The 18,784-nt window shown below is 47.3% G+C and overlaps 1 protein-coding gene across 6 annotated transcripts in view; it reads right to left on the bottom strand.

Annotated features, from left to right (window-relative positions):
* Nucleotides 1-314: 314 nt before the first annotated feature.
* The window catches only part of LOC119965468 (protocadherin-10-like), a 51,607-nt gene continuing 33,137 nt past the window's right edge, over nt 315-18,784 (bottom strand). For 2 of the 6 annotated variants that reach the window (XM_038796284.1, XM_038796286.1), the window contains one exon: nt 757-989. In XM_038796284.1, the coding sequence (XP_038652212.1) occupies nt 956-989 (34 nt within the window). In that variant the 3' untranslated portion in view covers nt 757-955. Of the gene's footprint in view, nt 990-18,784 lie in introns of all 6 variants that reach the window. The other 4 variants (XM_038796287.1, XM_038796288.1, XM_038796283.1 and 1 more) reach the window with 3 other exon arrangements.

Below are 18,784 nucleotides of genomic sequence, written 5' to 3'. Positions count from 1 at the left end.
AGGGCACTCACTGCCAGGTAAGGACCTGGAGGACACTCACTGCCAGGTAAGGACCTGGAGGGCAATCAGTACCAGGTAAGGTCCTGGAGGACACTCACTGCCAATGTAACTCTGCACCAGCTTGAGTTAGTACCTCCAAAATAAAAGTAAAATCTCTCTCCCTGTCCTCACTCTCTCTTAATGATTGTTCAACCCCTCAACATGTTTTTAGAAGTACGGGTAGAGGTCGCGCGTGGGAGATTATTCATTTCCACAGTTTCCAACATTCAGGGGCTGGGAGAAAGTGTCCTTGTGAGAAAACACAGAAGAAGATAAAACATCACAATGTGATTTAATCTGAAACATGCTCCAAGTAAACTCTTGGATTAACAGATAATTGAACCTTGAGGAGGCCATTGAGCCGATCACACCTCTGCCAACTCGCTGGAATGTCTACAAATTAATCCAAACCCCTCACTCCCTTTTCCTTAATCCAGTCACAGGACTGTGAATGTGAATGTTTCCGATCTTATTAATGATCCATTTCGGTCTGAAAAGTTACGCCTGAATCTGCTTCCATCTCCGGTTCAGACAGTACATCCCAGATCGGAACAACGTGCTGTGTAGGAACAAATTCTCCTCATCTCCTCGTGGCTTTGGTTTTGTCAATTATTGGTTAATCATCCCATTCTAAAATGATTTTTAATGATCTGTATTGTTAAACTGGGGCGTGAATCCAGTACGTTGTGAACTTTAACTCAAAGTTCTATCCCGCTCAATATCAAGTGATGATGAAGTCAGTTTGTTCTTTTTCCCAAAGGTAGAGAAAGTATTGTTCTGATCCTGATCGATGGGTGAGTTTGGTTTGCTGGTCTTCACTGGGATACTGCCAGGTATGTAGATGTTCCGCTTGTATCCTGTGGGCTGGTCAGGGTAAGGATACTGAGGCCCGTACCTTCGTGTCCATCCATGGTCATCAGCTCCTGGCGACGGGGCTAGCCCATTGGTTCCTGCATTAAAAAATAAATAAATGAGAGAGCAGATTCCCGTCTGTGGTGCGGTCAAAGGTTGTGTGTCTGTCAAGAAGGAGAAATGTCGACACATCTCAAAGTGCTTTACAGACAATGGTGCAAAAGCTAAAGAAATTCGGCATGTCTGCATCGACTCTCACAAACTTCTCTAGATGTGCCATAGAGAGCATCGTACCTGGCTGCATCACAGCCTGGTATGGCAACTGCTCGGCCCAAGATCACAAGAAACTGCAGAGTGTGGTGAACTCAGCCCAACGCATCGCACAAGCTTGCCACCCTCACATTGATCCTGTCTACACCTCCCGCTGCCTCAGGAAGGCAGCATTGTCAGAGATCCCCTCCCACTCAGGCTTTGCTCTCTTCCAGACCCTTCCTTCAGGCAGAAGATACAGAAGTCTGAAGACCCCGCACATCCAGACATAGGAACATCTTCTTCCCCACGGCTACCAGACTCCTCAATGACTCCCCCTCGGACTGATCAGTTTCCTGTAAGAACACTATTCACCACGCCCTATGCTGCTCCTGCCCATGGATTTGCTTTGTTTGGCCCCTTGTTCGGTAACTGTAACCAATCACTGTTTGTCAATGTACTCTGTCAATTATACTTTTTGTCTACTATGTACGTATTGTGTACATTCTCGTGGCCGCAGAAGAATGCTTTCCACTGTAATCCGGTACATGTGACAATAAATCAATCAATCAATCAATCAAGCAACTTTTGAAGTGCAGTCAGTGTTAGGAACATGGCAGCCAAACTGTGTACAGCATGATCCCACAAAAACAATGGGATACTGATGTCAAACAATCTGTCTTTGCGACATTGTGTGAGGGATGCATTTGTCCAGGACACTGGACGGGGGTTGGTCCATGGGATCTTTTATGTCCACTGCCACCAACCATTCAGTCCACCTGGACCCCCCCCCCCCCCCCCCCACTGTCGAGAGGACAGACAGGGCCTCGCCTTAGCACCGCAACAGAATGATGTCAGAATCTGACAGTGCAGCACTCCCTCAGCACAAAGCTGGGGTTGTCAGTTTAGATGTTGACCCTTGGCTGGGATTTGAACACATGACATTTCATTTCCCCCCCAACCCCATCCCCGCCACACTCAGGAGCCAAGCAGCTGAGGAAATACAATTACTAAGAATTTTCAATGGAACAACACAAATTATGGGACGATAGAATTTTAAACATTGAAAACGATGGAAGGGTCACAGAATCACAGACAACACAGGAGGCCATTGTCCCATCATGCCTGTGGTGTCTCTCTGCAAGTGTAGCAGAGCAGGCTGTCTCCATTTCTTCAGAGCAGCAAAACAAAGGGCTGCAGATGGAAGATTTAATGTAAGTGATACAGAACAAAAGGTAGAAAAAAACAAGAGTTACGAGGCTGTGGAATTTACTCCCTGAATTTGTGCTTGAAGCAGAAAACAGTGTCAAGATTTGAGATCCGCTGCACAGATGGATAAAGGAAGAGAGTTTGAAGAGGGAACAGGGATTGGGACTAGTTCACTGCATGGTGGCTAAACAGCGATACCAGCTGGTTGGGCCAAATGATCTGTTTCTGTGAAATCTCCGTTCTATTTCCACGTTGCAGCATTTCACGGGCACTACCCAGTTGTGTCCACAAGACGGCGCTGATGAGCACTGTTGGAGGCACATGAAGTTGCGGATATTGGCCCCTCGGCGGCGCTGTTGGATCATGTTGAAGATTTTCTGCACAGTTTCAACGTGTCAACTATTCTAATAGATTGACAACCTAAAAGGTCAAATTCAGCAACCTCCCATGGATAATCCTGCTTGTTGAATTTCAGTGGGAGTATAATCAGGCCTCTGCTGGTGTTGTAGATACCATGTTGTATTATTCACATTTTATGCATTAATCCCTTGATTATTCATGTGCCAAACCATATTTTTATTCTCTGTCAAATTATACTTCCCTGCACTCATTTCACCCACTATTGGGGGCCAGGCCCTAAATTCTGGAATTCACTCTTTAAAATGTTCTCCCCCTTTTTTCCCCACAGTTCCTAAATTTTCTCTCCTGGATAATTACATTGAGGAGAGGACTGAGGTGTGTGACATCCAGTTGTGCTACATGTGGCATCGCGGAGCCTTCAAGGGGCGATCCCTCACGGACAGGCTAGGGGGCCTGTTGCGCATGAACGCCCAAACACCGATCAATGAGGCAGAAGCACAGGGCCCTGGAAACAGGGCCCGGGCAGTGTAGACCAGGGAGTCAGAGAATGAGGACCTGTTTCAGAGACCCATGTATGGTTAACCTTTCCCTTAGAACATAGAACAGTACAGCACAGAACAGGCCCTTCGGCCCTCAATGTTGTGCCAAGCCATGATCACCCTACTCAAACCCACGTATCCACCCTATACCCGTAACCCAACAACCCCCCCCCCCCCTTAACCTTACTTTTATAAGGACACTACGGGCAATTTAGCATGGCCAATCCACCTAACCCGCACATCTTTGGACTGTGGGAGGAAACCGGAGCACCCGGAGGAAACCCACGCAGACACGGGGGGAGGATGTGCAGACTCCACACAGACAGTGACCCAGCCGGGAATCGAACCTGGGACCCTGGAGCTGTGAAGCATTTATGCTAACCACCATGCTACCCTGCTGCCCTTCTTCTTAATAACCCTCTTTTGGTTATAATAATAATCTTTATTAGTGTCACAAGTGGACTTATATTAATAAAGTTATATTCAATAAAGTTACTGTGAAAATCCCCCAGTCACCACATTCCGGCGGGTACACTGAGGGAGAATTCAGAATGTCCAATTCACCTAACAAGCACGTCTTTCAGGACTTGTGGGAGGAAGCCGGAGCACCCGGAGGAAACCCACACAGACACGGGGAGAATGTTCAGACTCCGCACAGACAGTGACCCAAACCGGGAATCGAACCCGGGTCCCTGGCGCTGTGAAGCAGCAGTGCTAACCACTGTGCTACCATGTGTACCAGAAACCTCCGCGATATTGCCTCAAGCCACCACATTGATGACGACCGGAAGTCAGACAACGATTGCTAGTCTCAGAGTTTGTGGGGGATGGGGTTACATCAAAAGACTCCGGAATATTAAAAAAGTGTTACCGAGAAACAGCGAGTGAAAAACACCATACCCATTATTGGGAAACCCGATCCGTTCAATCAGGGGGTCAAGGATTGGAGTCAGTATATCGAGCAGCTCCCCTATTTCTTTACTGCCAACGCGATCACGGAGGAAGATGAACAAAAGGTTATTCTATTAAAGACTTTTGGGCCCCTGACCTACAATCTCGTAAGGAATTTGAGGCTCCCGACACAAAACAATTTGATTAATTGGTGATGCTTGTGAAGCAGCATTTCAACCCCAGACTCTCCAACATGCCCCAGTGCGACAAGTTCAATTTGACTGTCAGGGACCCAGGAGAGACAACCTCAGCTTTGCTTGCCAAATGGCCGAACATAATGAATTCGGCCTGGCCTTGACGCCATGCTGCGTGACCGGCTGGTATGCGGCATGAATAATATCAACGTGCAATGGAAACCGCTGGCTCAGACCAAGATTTGCCCGCATAAGATGATTGAAACCGACTCAAGCGTCCGAATGCGGCGAAAAGGGTGCGTCAGAGCCCCAATGTGTGCAAGAGGGGGAGGTGAACCGACTGTACGGCTGCAAGGCGACACACAGGTCAACAGGCACAGTGAACGTTCAGCCACAGGCCCAGGATCAGGTGGTCAGAGGTCAGGACAAAAGGAAACGAGCCACCAACCCAGGAATTATGCTGAATGCTATAGGTGGGGGGGGGGGGGGGGGTCGCCCCCAAGATGTGTGTCAGTGCAGAGAATGTATCTGCTTCAGGTGCAACAGAAATGACCACGTTCAGGCGAGTTGCTGCGAACAACGACTCCAGTGAATAAAGAAGAAAGAGGAACTCCGACAAAGAATCAGAAATTGACGGGCTGAACATGGCGAAAGGGAGATAAAGAGCCCCTGTAGAAATAGTCCTCATGGTCCATGGGCCACCTTTAAGCATTGAGGCCAACACAGCGTTTGCCGCACAAACTTTCAAATACCTTCGAGGAGGAGTTTAGCCTTTGAGCGGAAGCAGTACAACCACCAAGTTGGGGACATACACAGGGGAGACCCTGACGATTTTGGGGACAACTGCGATGCCAGTGTGACATCAGCCACAGGATGCCCAGTTACCCTTGATCGCTGTGGAAGGGCAATGGCCGAGTCTCCTGGGGTGAGATTTGCTGCGTCAAATCAAGCTAAACTGGTTAGAGATTTTCAAGACCGCAGATGGCATTTTCCAGGGAGTCTCATGTAATTATAAAGGTAAGTTTCAGATCGAGCTCGGCCGAATTTGAGGAGTAAAGCCAAGATTTATGTCAACCCTGAATCCACACCAAAGTTCTTCTGGCACAAAAAGGTGATGCCGAGTTAAAACGTCTGGAAGAATTGGGGATCATAAAACCAGATTGCTCTGAGAATGTGTGGAGACTACAAGCGGCACAATGTGACAAATATCCGATTAACCTCTATGCAAAATTGTCTGGGGTCCTCACACACACAAAACCTGGCTTAAGCCACGCGTATTTAGAATGTGGACTGGACGAGGATTCCCAGAGGTATGTGGCCATTAATACGCACAAAGGTCTTCTTCAATAAACCAGCTCACCTTTTGGAATCTCCTCTGCCAGTGCGATATTTCAGCACCTAAGGGAAAGTCTACTCCAAGGCAGCCCGAAGGTTGTGATCGACTTGGATGATATTTTAGTGACAGGAACATCGCACAAAGAGCCCCGAGCCAGCTGACAAGAGGTTTAAAGGATTCAGAGATGCTGGTATCAGACTGAAGCGAGAGAAGTGTTAATTCCAGGCCACACTTAGGATTCAAAGTGGACTCCAAAGGCCGAAGCCCCCTTGAGGAAAAGGTAAAAGCCAACTAAGAAGATTCGATGCCGAAGAATGTTGCCGAGTTAAAATCATTGCGAGGGATGATAAACTATTCTGGTTGGTTCATCCCCAATTTGGTAACGGTGTTGATGCCACTGCCCCTCCTGTGGAAGACGCATCAACACTAACGTTGGAAAGACGCACAAGAACAGACTTCCCACCAAGTCAAACAGGCCCTGCACTTGTCCAGCTTGTTAGTCCATTTCAGTCCAAGCAATCAAACCATCTTGATCTTCAACGCCTTAAGATATAGGGGTGGTCCTGTCCTATAGGATGGAGGACGGCTCAGAAAGGCCCATCGCCTTTTGCCTCCCAAACTCTCACTGGCACAAAGCAGAATACGCACCGATTTGAAACGAAGGCCTCGTTGTAAATTACAATGTCAAGGAATTTCGCCAGCGTGTGTACGGCCGCTCTTTCACCATTATAACAGACCACAAGCCACTGCTCGGACCCACTGTGAGGACAGACCAATTCCTCCACTTGCTTCTGTCAGGGTACAGCGGTGGGCATGGTTGTTAGCCGCCTATAACTATATTTTCCAGCATCATTCGGTGGGGGGGGGGGGGGCAGGTCTCCAGCACCGATGTCATGAGTCAGCTCCCACTTCCCCAAGATCTGACACCACCACCTGTCCCACAAGAGATTGTCCTGGCGTTAAACCTTCCAGATGGGACCCTGCTGGTCCCGTCAGCCCATATCAGGAACTGGATTCAACGTGATCCAATCCTTTCCAAGGTGAAGCGAATGGTTCTGACCAGGTGACCAATCACATCAGCTCAGACCAAACCTCATCAGAAAAGATGAGCTCAGTTGTGAGGATGGGGTTTTACCCGGAGGGTCCCGGGAGGTGGTACCACCCGCAGCGAGAGAGCCTCTGCTGCAGGAGTTGCACATCCTGCCCAGACAAAGAGGAAAATGTTGGCCCGGAGCTATATCTGGTGGCCCGGCATCAACAGATATATTGAGATCCTAGTCCACCACTGGGATTTCTGCCAGACACAGCAAACCTTTTCATGCATCCATGGGAATGGCACGGTTGGCCGTGGGCAAGGTTGCATATTGGTTTGTGGGCCTTTTCCTGGGAATAATGTTCCTGGTACTGGTGAGAGGCCATTCCAAGTGGTTGGATGACCAGGAGATGGGGATGACCACCTCAGCCGTCACCATTGACGCGCTGAAGCACATCTTCGCTATCCACTGCCTCCCGGGGTATTGATGTCAGTTAATGGCCCGGCGTTTAACGGGGAGGAATTTCAGTACTTTGTCAAAACAAACAGCATCCACCACATTCGAACAGCCCCTTACCACCTGTCCTCGAACGGATTAGCAGAGAGAGCACTTCAAAGTTCAAGTCTGCAATGAGATCACAGACCGTTACACCTCAAGTTGGACAACTTCCTTTTCTTGTGTAATACTCCCCCCCCCCCCCCCCCCCCCAATCCCCATACCATCACTGGAGTGACGCCAACAGAGCTCCTAATGGGCTGTCGTCTCCAGACCCACATAGACCTAGTTTTCCCCAATTTGGCAGGGAGGGTGGAGGGGCGCGAGGCAGGCAGCAGGATTCAGTGACAGGAAACAGGTTATTGAAAATTGGCAAACTGCTGTTTGTAAGAAACTTCACATCTGGTCCACAGTGGTTACCTGGCAGAATTGTGGCAAAGTTTGGTCCAGCCTCGTACATGGTGGGCTTGCAGGGCAGCTGAGTGTGGAAGCACGTAGTCCATGGAATGAACTGAGAGGCCACAACCCTAACGGCTGAACAGGAGGAAGCAGCAGGCATCAGGAGTGCCCCCACGGAAGAGCCGGAACCGAGTGACCTGGGTCAACCAGGCCTCAGAAGACCCCTGACAGATTAACCCTATGAAGGACTGTTGTCGACACCCTCTCTTTCATTGTCTCAACCTTTCCTTGTTACACCTTGTACATTGGTGGGCAGCACAAGTGGATAGCACTGTGGCTTCACAGCAACAGGGTCCCAGGTTCGATTCCCCGCTGGGTCACTGTCTGTGTGGAATCTGCACGTTCTCCCTGTGTCTGCGTGGGTTTCCTCCGGGTGCTCTGGTTTCCTTCCACAGTCCAAAGACGAAGTGCACCATCTAGTGATGGCATTGTCAGTAAACTTTGCCAATTTAAATGTGATGACAGGATCTCCACCACTGTTTCAAACAGTGAATTTCAGGCCCCACCACCCTTCACTCTGACTCTCCTCAATTACATTGAATCTATGCTCATGTGTTAGTGACTGCTCTGCTAAGTGAAATAGGTCTTTCCTGTACAATTAACAGGACCAAATCTATATAACCCTCCAAAATCCAAAGGTGGATTGGCCATGATAAATTGCCATTAGTGACCAAAAAGGTTAGGGAGGGTTATTCAGTTATGGGGATAGGGTGGAAGTGAGGGCTTAAATGGGTCGGTGCATACTCGATGGGCCGAATGGCCTCCTTCTGCACTGTATGTTCTATAGTTGACTGTAAATGACCCATGTTGTAAATATGTTACTGACAACCTTAAGGAAGCAATAAACAACCTGGTGGTTACCGTTGATCAGATACTGAATTGGACTAGCCACATTAATACTGTGGCTACCAGGGCAGGTCAAACGCTAGGAATCCTGCGGCGAGTAACTCACCTCCCAACACCCCAAAGCCTGTCCACCATCTACAAGGCACAAGTCAGGGGTGTAATGGAATATTCTCCACTTTCCTGGATGAGTGCAGCTCCAACAACACTCACAAAGCTCAGCACCATCCAGGACAAAGCAGCCCCGCTTGATTGCTCCCCCCTTCCACAAACATTTAACACCCTCCATCACTGCTGAACAGTGGCAGCCGTGTGTACCATCTACAAGATGCCCTGCAGTAACTCACCAAGGTTCCTTAGGCAGCACCTTCCAAACCCACGACCACTATCATCTAGAAGGACAAGAGCAGCAGATACCTGGGATCCCCACCACCTGGAGGTTCCCCTTCAAGTCACTCACCACCCTGACTAGTTGGAAATATATCGGCCGTTCCTTCACTGTCACTGGAGCAACATCCCGGAACTTCCTCCCTAACAGCACAGTGGGTGTACCTACACCTCAAGGCCTGCCGCGGTTCAAGAGGCAACTCACCACCACCTTCTGAAGGGCAAGTAGGGATGGGCAATAAACGCTGACGATGCCAACATCCCGTTAAATGAACTTTTTAAAAATCTTTTCCGATTGGCTTGGTCCCTCAGTCTTTATATCATTCCAAGATACAAACACAGGCAGCTTACAGTACAAAAGGAGTCCATTCAGCCCATCATCTGTGCTGGCAGGAAAAGGGATACCCAGATGGAATTCTATTTGCTACTTTCCAGTCTGTGGCCCTGTTGGTAACGATATCTGTGTAATTTCAAATGTGAAGAGTGCGCCATCTAGTGGTGGAATTGTCAGTAAACTTTGCCAATTTAAATGTGATGACAGGACCTCCACCATGGTTTCAAACAGTGAATTTCAGGCCCCACCACCCTTCACTCTCCTCTGTCAATTACATTGAACCTATGCTCATGTGTTAGTGACTGCTCTGCTAAATGAAATAGGTCTTTCCTGTACAATTAACAGGACCAAATCTATCTGACCCGTCATAATTTCATACACCTCAATAAATCTCCCCTCAGCTTAGCACTGCTGCCTCACGGCGCTGAGGACCCGGTTCCAATCCCGGCCCAGGGTAACTGTGTGTAGTTTTCACATTCTCCCTGTGACTGCGGGGGTCTCAACCCCCCCCCCCCCCCCACAACCCAAAGATGTGCAGGTTAGGTGGATTGGCCGTGCTAAATTGCCCCCTAATTGGAAAAAATACAATTGGGTACTCTAAATTTTTTGTAAAACTCTCAGCTTCCTCTGTTACAAAGATAACAACCCCAGCCTATCCAATCTTCCCTCATGACTAAAATTCTCCAGTTCCAGCAACATCCTACTAAATCTCCACGTTGCCCACTACAATCACATCCTTCCTATAATGTGGTGACCAGAACTTGTCCCAACTGGTGTTTTATAAAGTTTTAGCATAACCTCCCTGCTCTTTTATTCTATTCACAGCTAATAAAGGAAAAAAATCCAGTTCATGTTCCCGCTGCCCCACTACACTTCCCCGAATCCGACTATTTATTGTGAATTCCCCTTGCCTTGTTTTACCCGCCCCAAACGCATGACCCCACATTTCTCCCGCTTGAACTCCACTTGCCACACTCCTGCCCTCTGACCAGTCCGTTTACACCTCCCCGCAGTTCACAGTTTTCCTCTTCACTATCATGCTTACATTTTCCACCTTCGACAAGCTTCTTAATCATGTCCCCTACATTTAATTTTAAATGGTTGACATGTACCACAAAAAGCGAGAGATTGAGCACCGAGACCTATGAAACCCCTTGGAAACAACATTCCGATCACAAGCGTCACAAAATCTTTTTCTACCTTCTCTGGTTCCTCTGCATCAGTTTTATATAATGAAACCAAGTACAATGCACAATGTGGTCGAACCCAAGGTTCTATCGACCTTAACATCATTTCTCTGCTCTTTAATTCTCAAAATGAACCCCAGTGCTTTGATTGCAATATTTACGGCCTTATTAACTTGTATCAATACTTCAAGAGATCTTGAAGAGAATTTGGGTTAAACCCTAAGCTATTAGGGCATTTAGGTTTCGAAGTAGCAGCAATTCTATGATTCTACAGTCTTCCTCATTGCAATGCATGTTAAAAATATTTCCTGGGTTAGTGAGTTTGACTGCTGAAGTCATGTTTTAAACAATTCTTGAGTTGAAAGACAACAAAACTTTTAGGACCTGGAGGTACAATTAACCATCATACAAAGCTTGGGCTAATGCAATTTTGTTTTAATTTAAGGTGATTTCCTGGGGAGGTAATTAGTTTTCAGCTTGGTGAGATGATGACATTGCTGCGTGAAGCTAAAGCATCGCTAAAGCATGGGGCAGCACGGTAGCATTGTGGATAGCATAATTGCTTCACAGCTCCAGGGTCCCAGGTTCGATTCCGGCTTGGGTCACTGTCTGTGCGGAGTCTGCACGTTCTACCCATGTATGCGTTTCATCCGGGTGGTCCGGTTTCCTCCCACAGTCCAAAGATGTGCAGGTTAGGTGGATTAGCCATGATAAATTGCCCTTAGTGTCCAAAATTTCCCTTAGTGTTGGGTGGGGTTACTGGGTTATGGGGATAGGGTGGAGGTGTTGACCTTGAGTAGGGTGCTCTTTCCAAGAGCTGGTGCAGACTTGATGGGCCGAATGGCCTCCTTCTGCACTGTAAATTCTATGATCAGGCGTTTTGAGAAAACATTTTCAGTTCAGTTCTGTTATGAGCTGAATGGAGCTGTGTGCACAAGTGAGGCAGTACTGTTCTCACTGTAGGTTCGTTAAAACAGATTAACAGCATTTAAAGCAGTGCAGACTTGTCTGAGGACAAGGGGAAGCTGAAACAAACCAGCTGAAACAGCTGTTGAAGCCAGACAGCCAGATGTTCAGACAGGAATCAGACCTTTTCTCTGAAGCGGTGTCAAGAGATCTTTTTCTCAAAGGATACCTCTGTAAAACCAGTATTCCTCTGTGCCATTGGTATTTAAGGTGGATTGAGAACTGTTTCCTTGTTGTTTAAGTGGGAATAAAGATAGCAATTAAAGAACACGGAGAGAGGCGAGACTTCAATAAAGAGCGCGGAGAGAGAGGCGAGACTAAAGAGCGCAGAGAGAGAGAGGCGGAACTTCATTAAAGAACAGAGAGTAAGAGAGAGAGAGAGAGAGGCAGGACCTAGCAGAAATATTTCAATCGCCAACAGCCACAGGTGAGATGAGGGTAACAAATGTTGTGCCTTTGTTTAAGGCGGCCCGCCAGGAAAAGCCTGGGAACTACAGACCAGTGACTCTAACGTCTGTGGTGGGTAAGTTGTTAGAAGGTATTCTGAGAGACAGGATCTACTGGCATTTGGAGAGGCAAGGACTGATTAGGAACAGTCAGTATGGCTTTGTGAGCGGAAAATCATGTCTCACGAATTTGATTGAGTTTTTTTAAGGGGTAACCAAGAAGGTAGCTGAGGGCAGTGCCGTCGACGTTGTCTACATGGACTTTAGCAAGGCCTTTGACAAGGTATTGTATGGTAAGTTGTTGCATAAGGTTAAATCTCATGTGATCCAGGGTGAGGTAGCCAATTGGATACAAAATTTGTTTTACAACAGAGACAAAGGGAGGTTGTGGAGGGTTGTTTTACAAACTGGAGCCGTGTGACCAGCGGTGTGCCTCAGGGATCGGTGCTGGGTCCACTGTTATTTGTTATTTATATGAATGTTTTGGATGAGAATTTAGGAGGCATGGTTAGTAGGTTTGCAGAAGACACCAAGATTAGTAGCATAGTGGACAGTGAAGAAGGTTATCAAGGATTGCAATGGGATCTTGATCAATTGGGCAGTGGGTCGATGAATGGCAGACAGCTACATAAAAGGGAAGAGAGTTGCTAAAGTGAATGTTGATCCCTTGGAAGGTGACACTGGCGGAAAACACAGAAATGGCAGAGATGCAAAATCAATATTTTGCTTCAGTTTTCACAGTGGAGGACACTAGTACCATCCGTATATGGGCAGCACTGTAGTACAGTAATTTGCTTCACAGTGCCAGGACCCAGGTTCGATTCCCGGCTTGGGTCACTGTGCACAGTCTTCACATCGGTATCATTAATGCAGGCAGGGGTGTGTACAATACTTTGCTTCCTGAAGTCAATGACCAGCTCTTTCATTTTGCTGGCATTGAGGGAGAGACTGTTGTCATTACACCACTCCACTAGGTTCTCTATCTCCCTCCTGTATTCTGACTCATCTTTGCTCGAGATCCGACTCACTATGGTTGTGTCATCAGTAAATGTGTAGATGGAGTTGGAGCCAAATTTTGCCACGCAGTCATGTGTGCATAGGGAGGAGAGTAGGGGGCTAAGTACCCAGCCAGCGTCAGTGGGAGCATGTCCCATCTACAAAAATCCCTTCTCATTTGATCCACTGCTTTGCCCAAATTTAACTTGTGAGCTGCCCCCAATCCTTGGCCACTTGAATCCCCAGATACCTAAAACTCCTCCCAACCACTTTAAAAGGAACTCCTTCAGCCCCCTTTCCTGCCCCCGTGCCTGAATCACGAACGTCTCGCTCTTTCCCATTTTTAACTTCTAGCCTGAAAATCACCCAAATTTTATACCCCGCCAGGCATTCGCTGATCTCAGGGCCATTGCTAAGGGTTCTATGGCCAGGGGAAACAGTAATGGGGAGAGCGGGCATTCCTGCCTTATCCCCCAACAGAGACTGAAGTATTCCAACCGAACTCGGTTAGTTCTTACGTTTGCCACCGGCGCCTGGGGTGGTCTTCTTGAAGCAGGTGAACCTCGCAACGGAGCAGGGAGAGATTGAAGATGTCCGCAAACACACCCTCCTCTTGGTCACACAGGATCTGAGTGTATGACCAGGGACTCCATCAAGACCCATTGCTTCCCGAGGGTTTACTTTCAAGAAGGCCGATCTGACTTCAGAAGCTGTGATGGTAGGTAGGGTGTGTCCGAGGCTGCTGGGGCACTCGACAGTGACATCTTGGTTTCCTGCTCAAAACGAGGATAGAATGGATTGAGTTCATCGGGGATGATGCGCTGCTGCCGGAGATACTGCTCAGCTTCGCTTTGTAGCCCATTATGCTGTTTGCGCCTTGCCACAATCAACGAGAGTCCGTGTCCTTAGTCTGTGATTCTAGCTTAGTCTGGTATTGTCTCTTGGCATCCCTGTTGGCTTTCTGAAGGTCATACCTGGATTTCCTATCTAGGTCACGGTCACCTGACCTGATCGCGTCAGACCTTCCCTTCAATATGAAAGGAAATGAAGTGAAAATCGCTTATTGTCACGAGTAGGCTTCAATGAAGTTACTGTGAAACTTCACAGTAGTTTCACAGTAGGGAGTGAATCTCCCAGTTAAACCACTGTTTCCGGTTGGGGAACGTACGTACTACCTTCTTTGGCACACAGTCTTCTACACATCTGCAAATGAAGTCTGTGATGGTGGTGGCATCCTCGTTTAGGACGGTCGCTGAGTTCTTGAATATGGACCAGTCCACTGACTCCAAACAACTACGTATCAGCTCTTCTGTTGCCTCAGACCAGCATTACGTGATCTTCTTAACCAGATACTCCCGCTTAAGTTTCTGCTTGTATGCTGGGAGAAGGAGCACCCTCTTGTGCTCTGATTTTCCAAAGTGCAGTTGGCGGATGGATCGATATCTGCCCTTAGTGTTTGTGTAGCAGTGGTCAAGGATGTTGGTGCCCCTGGTGGGACAGGAGATGTTTTGGCCGAATTTTGGCAGTACACCCTTGAATTTGGCCTACTTGAAGTCCCTGGCCACGATTAACATGAACAAGGGCTCGGGGTGTTCTGTTTCATTGTTATTTATAGTTGTGTACAATTCGTCAAGTTCCTTCTTCACTTCCGCTTGGGGTGGGATGTAGATGGCTGTGATAATGGCAGAAGTGAACTCCCGTGGACAGTAGAATAGATGGCATTTCAGTCAGGCATTCCAGGTCCGGGGAGCAGTAGGTTGCCAGGGTCGCCATTTCTGAGCACAAGAAGTGTTGATGAGGAGGCAAACCCCTCCATCTTCTGACCTCATGGAAGGTAGATGGTTGCGTCTGGCGGGGTCCCGGGTGCTGGTTGCGATTTTGGGGTCACCGGGGGGGGGGGGGGGGGGGGGGGGGGCATGTTCGCGATCCAATTGGGCCCCAGGGTTTCGCAAGTGCGCGTCTACTTTTTTGTCCTCGTCTAAGATCCCGGCCATTTTGGCCGTGTTTTGTCCGGATTTGGGTCACTGGCAGGGCTGGGGCAGGTTGGGTCAGGCCACAAGTCCGGTTCCAGGATTGGTGGTCTGGTCAGTTGTTCCTGGATTTGTCTCTTCGGGTAGGCCTGATTGGACTCCCACGTGTATTCTCCACCTTTCCTCCATCTGCCAGTAAGTCAGGGCATTGGGCGGGTCTCTCCGGGTCAGGTCGGATCAGGTCTCATGGTGATACTTAGTGTGTGGAACGGTTGCTTTCTTTCAGGTTTTGAAGCTTAAATAGAGAGTGACATGGTGGCATAGTGGTTAGCACTAAAGCCTCACAGCGCCAGGGTCCCAGGTTCGATTCCCAGCTTGGGTCACTGTCTGTGCGGAGTCTGCATGTTCTCCCCGTGTCTGCCTGGGTTTCCTCCAGGTGCTCCAGTTTCCTCCCACGAGTCCCAAAAGATGTGCTGTTAGGTAATTTGGACATTCTGAATTCTCCCTCAGTGTACCCGAACAGATGCCAGAATGTGGCGACTAGGGGATTTTCACAGCAACCTCATTGCAGTGTTAATGTAAGCCTACTTGTGACAATAAAGATTATTATTATTATTACTGGAGATGGCTCTTTCAATCGCAAACATTTTCCTGGGTATGGAAGATGTTCCTCGGTTTACAAACAGTGACTAAAGTAAAACTGTTGGGTATGGCAGGAAAGCTGCAGTTAACCTTATTTGAAGGGGCACGGTCGCACAGTGGTTACCATTGTTGCTTCACAACGCCAGGATCTCAAGTTCGGTTCCTGGCTTGGGTCACTTTCTGTGCGATGTCTGCACGTTCTCCCTGTGTCTGATTGGGTTTCCTCCGGATGCTCCGGTTTCCTCCCACAAGTCCCGAACAACGTGCTGTTAGGTAATTTGGACATTCTGAATTCTCCCACCATGTACCCGAACAGGCGCCGGAATGTGGCGACTAGGGGCTTTTCGCAGTAACTTCATTGCAGTGTTAATGTGAGCCTACTTGTGACAATAATAAAGATTATTACAATAAAGGGGGTGAGGAACAATACCAACAATAACTCAGCATTTAAACTTGCCAGAGACACAGCCTGAATCATTGGAATTGGCTATAATTCAATTACAAGTGAAACAATTATGCAGGGGAAATAATAGAAAAAAAACAGAATTGAAGAAATTGGAAATAGAAGAAAAGCAAAGCGTCTTTTCAAAACAAAATGGAAAGGACGGAGTTTGAGATAGAAATGGAAAGATTAGCAAAGGAACAAAGGGATAAGGGAAAAGAGATTGACAATGGCAGAAGCAAAGGAAAGAGAATTTGAGATTCGGAGATTGACAGCAGAAACAGTTGATGATTTTGAATTAGTTCACAAAGCAAAGCCTGGTTTCTTCAACATCAATTTCAACCTGTGAAGGATAGAAGCTGGAGAACTGAGGAATTCACAGGCGGTCAAGGCAACTGAGGTTTAGTTGGTGATGTTTAGGAGAGTTTGCCTCAGGTTAAAAAGGAAACCTTTGATAGTGGAAGAGGGAAAACAAAACATAAGTGTTTTCATTGTAATAAAGTTGGGCACGTGGAATGTTGGTGGATTAAGAAAAGTACTGGGAAGACAGACCCATTAAAGCAAGTTAAGCAAGTGGGGATTATTAAAGTGGGGAGAAAAAGGCATTGTCCCAGAGGACAAGGTGCAACAGAGTGTACAGCCTGTTCAGAGGTTGGTAGATAAGCAGGTGAGCTTTTTAAGGATTTTGTTTGTGGGGATAATGTTCACTCGTGTTTACAAGGTGGAGTAGAAAAGGAGATTAAGATCTTAAGGGTTACAGGAGCACGTCAGCCTATAATGGCGAGAGATAAGCAGATGTATCATTTGTAAGGAGTATTGCCTGAAAAGTTGGTAATATGCGAAATTAGTGTTGAGAGGAGTCGTGTGCCACTATGTAAGGTAAGGGTAGAGAGTCGAGTGAACAATGGTGAAGTGCTGGTAAGTGTAATAGAAAAATTATCTTTCTGAGTAGTACAATTTATCCTGGATAATGCTACAGCTGGATCACAGATGGGGGAAAAGCCAGAGGAAAGGCAAACAACTGAGATGTTGTAAGAAGCATATTCTGGGGTGTTTCCTGATTGTGTGGGAATAAGATCACAAAGTCACAAGTTGAGATGGGAGGAAGAGAACTTGAGGAGTACAGATAGGGAGGCTGATGTTTTGTCAGAAACCATGTTTGGTCAGATGATTGGTGAAGAACAAGAGCAAGTGGTGGATGATGTGGCTATCTTTGGTTCAAGAAAGTTGGTTGAATTACATTAGAAAAATTCAGAGATAAAGCAGTTGTATCTGAAAGCATATACAGAAATGGAGTCTGAGTGTATATCAGAGTGTTATTACATTGAACTAGTGTATTAATGAGAAAATGGAGACATTTACATATTCAAGCAGATGAGATATGGGCAGAGGTTGATCAAGTGGTATTACCGGTGGGTTATAGAAAGGAGGTTTTGAGGGTAGCGCATGAGGTTCCAGTAGGGAGTCATTTAGGAGTAAGGAAAACTCCAGCAAAAATACAAAAATATTTTTATTGACCCGGGCTGCATGAGGATGTTGTTGAATTTTGCCATCCATGCCACACCTGCCTGACAATAGGGAAACCTCAAGTGTTAACCAAACCTTTTTAACCTTTAATAGCCATCCAGCATTTGAGGAACCTTTTACCAGGGTCCTACTTGATTGCATGGGACCCCTGTCTAAAGAAAAAAGTGGGAATCAGTATCTTTTGACAGCACGGTAGCATGGTGGCTAGCACAATTGCTTCACAGCTCCAGGGTCCCAGGTTCGATTCCCGGCTTGGCTCACTGTCTGTGCGGAGTCTGCACGTTCTCCCCTTGTGTGCGTGGGTTTCCTCCAGGTGCTCCGGTTTCCTCCCACAATCCAAAGATGTGCAGGTTAGGTGGATTGGCCATGCTAAATTGCCCTTAGTGTCCAAAATTGCCCTTAGTGTTGGGTCGAGTTATTGGGTTATGGGGATAGGGTGGAAGTGTGGGCTTGAGTAGGATGCTCTTTCAAAGAGCCGGTGCAGACTTGATGGGCCGAATGGCCTCCTTCTACACTGTAAATTCTATGACTCTATGATGGATGTGTTTACTACATTTCTGGAGGCAATTCCATTAAGAAACATTACATAGAACATAGAACATAGAACACTACAGCGCAGTACGGGCCCTTCGGCCCTCGATGTTGCGCCGACCTGTGAAACCATCTGAAGCCTATCTGACCTACACTATTCCATTTTCATCCATATGTCTATCCAGTGACCACTTAAATACCCTTAAAGTTGGCGAGTCTACTACTTTTGCAGGCAGGGCGTTCCACACCCCTACTACTCTCTGAGTAAAGAAACTGCCTCTGATATCTGTCCTATATCTCTCACCCCTCAATTTAAAGCTATGTCCCCTCGTGTTGGTCATCACCATCCGAGGAAAAAGACTCTCACTGTCCACCCTATCTAACCCTCTGACTATCTTATATGTCTCTATTAAGTCACCTCTCAGCCTTCTCCTCTCTAACGAAAACAACCTCAATTCCCTGAGCCTTTCCTCGTAAGACCTTCCCTCCATACCAGGCAACATCCTAGTAAATCTCCTCTGAACCCTTTCCAAAGCTTCCACATCCTTCCTATAATGTGGTGACCAGAACTGCACGCAGTACTCCAGGTGTGGCCGCACCAGAGTTATGTACAGCTGCAGCATGACCTTGTGGTTCCGAAACTCAATCCCCCTGCTTATAAAGGCTAGCACACCATATGCCTTCTTAACAGCCCTATTAACCTGGGTGGCAACTTTCAGGGATTTATGTACCTGGATGCCGAGATCTCTCTGTTCATCTACACTACCAAGAATCTTGCCATTAGCCCAGTACTCTGCATTCCTGTTACTCCTTCCAAAGTGAACCACCTCACACTTTTCCGCATTAAACTCCATCT

Source organism: Scyliorhinus canicula, chromosome 4 (genome assembly GCF_902713615.1).
Source record: "Scyliorhinus canicula chromosome 4, sScyCan1.1, whole genome shotgun sequence".
Taxonomy (NCBI): Eukaryota; Metazoa; Chordata; class Chondrichthyes; order Carcharhiniformes; family Scyliorhinidae; genus Scyliorhinus; species Scyliorhinus canicula.
The sequence above is the reverse complement of the archived record's forward strand: the minus strand, read 5'-3'. Positions and strand labels throughout refer to the sequence as shown.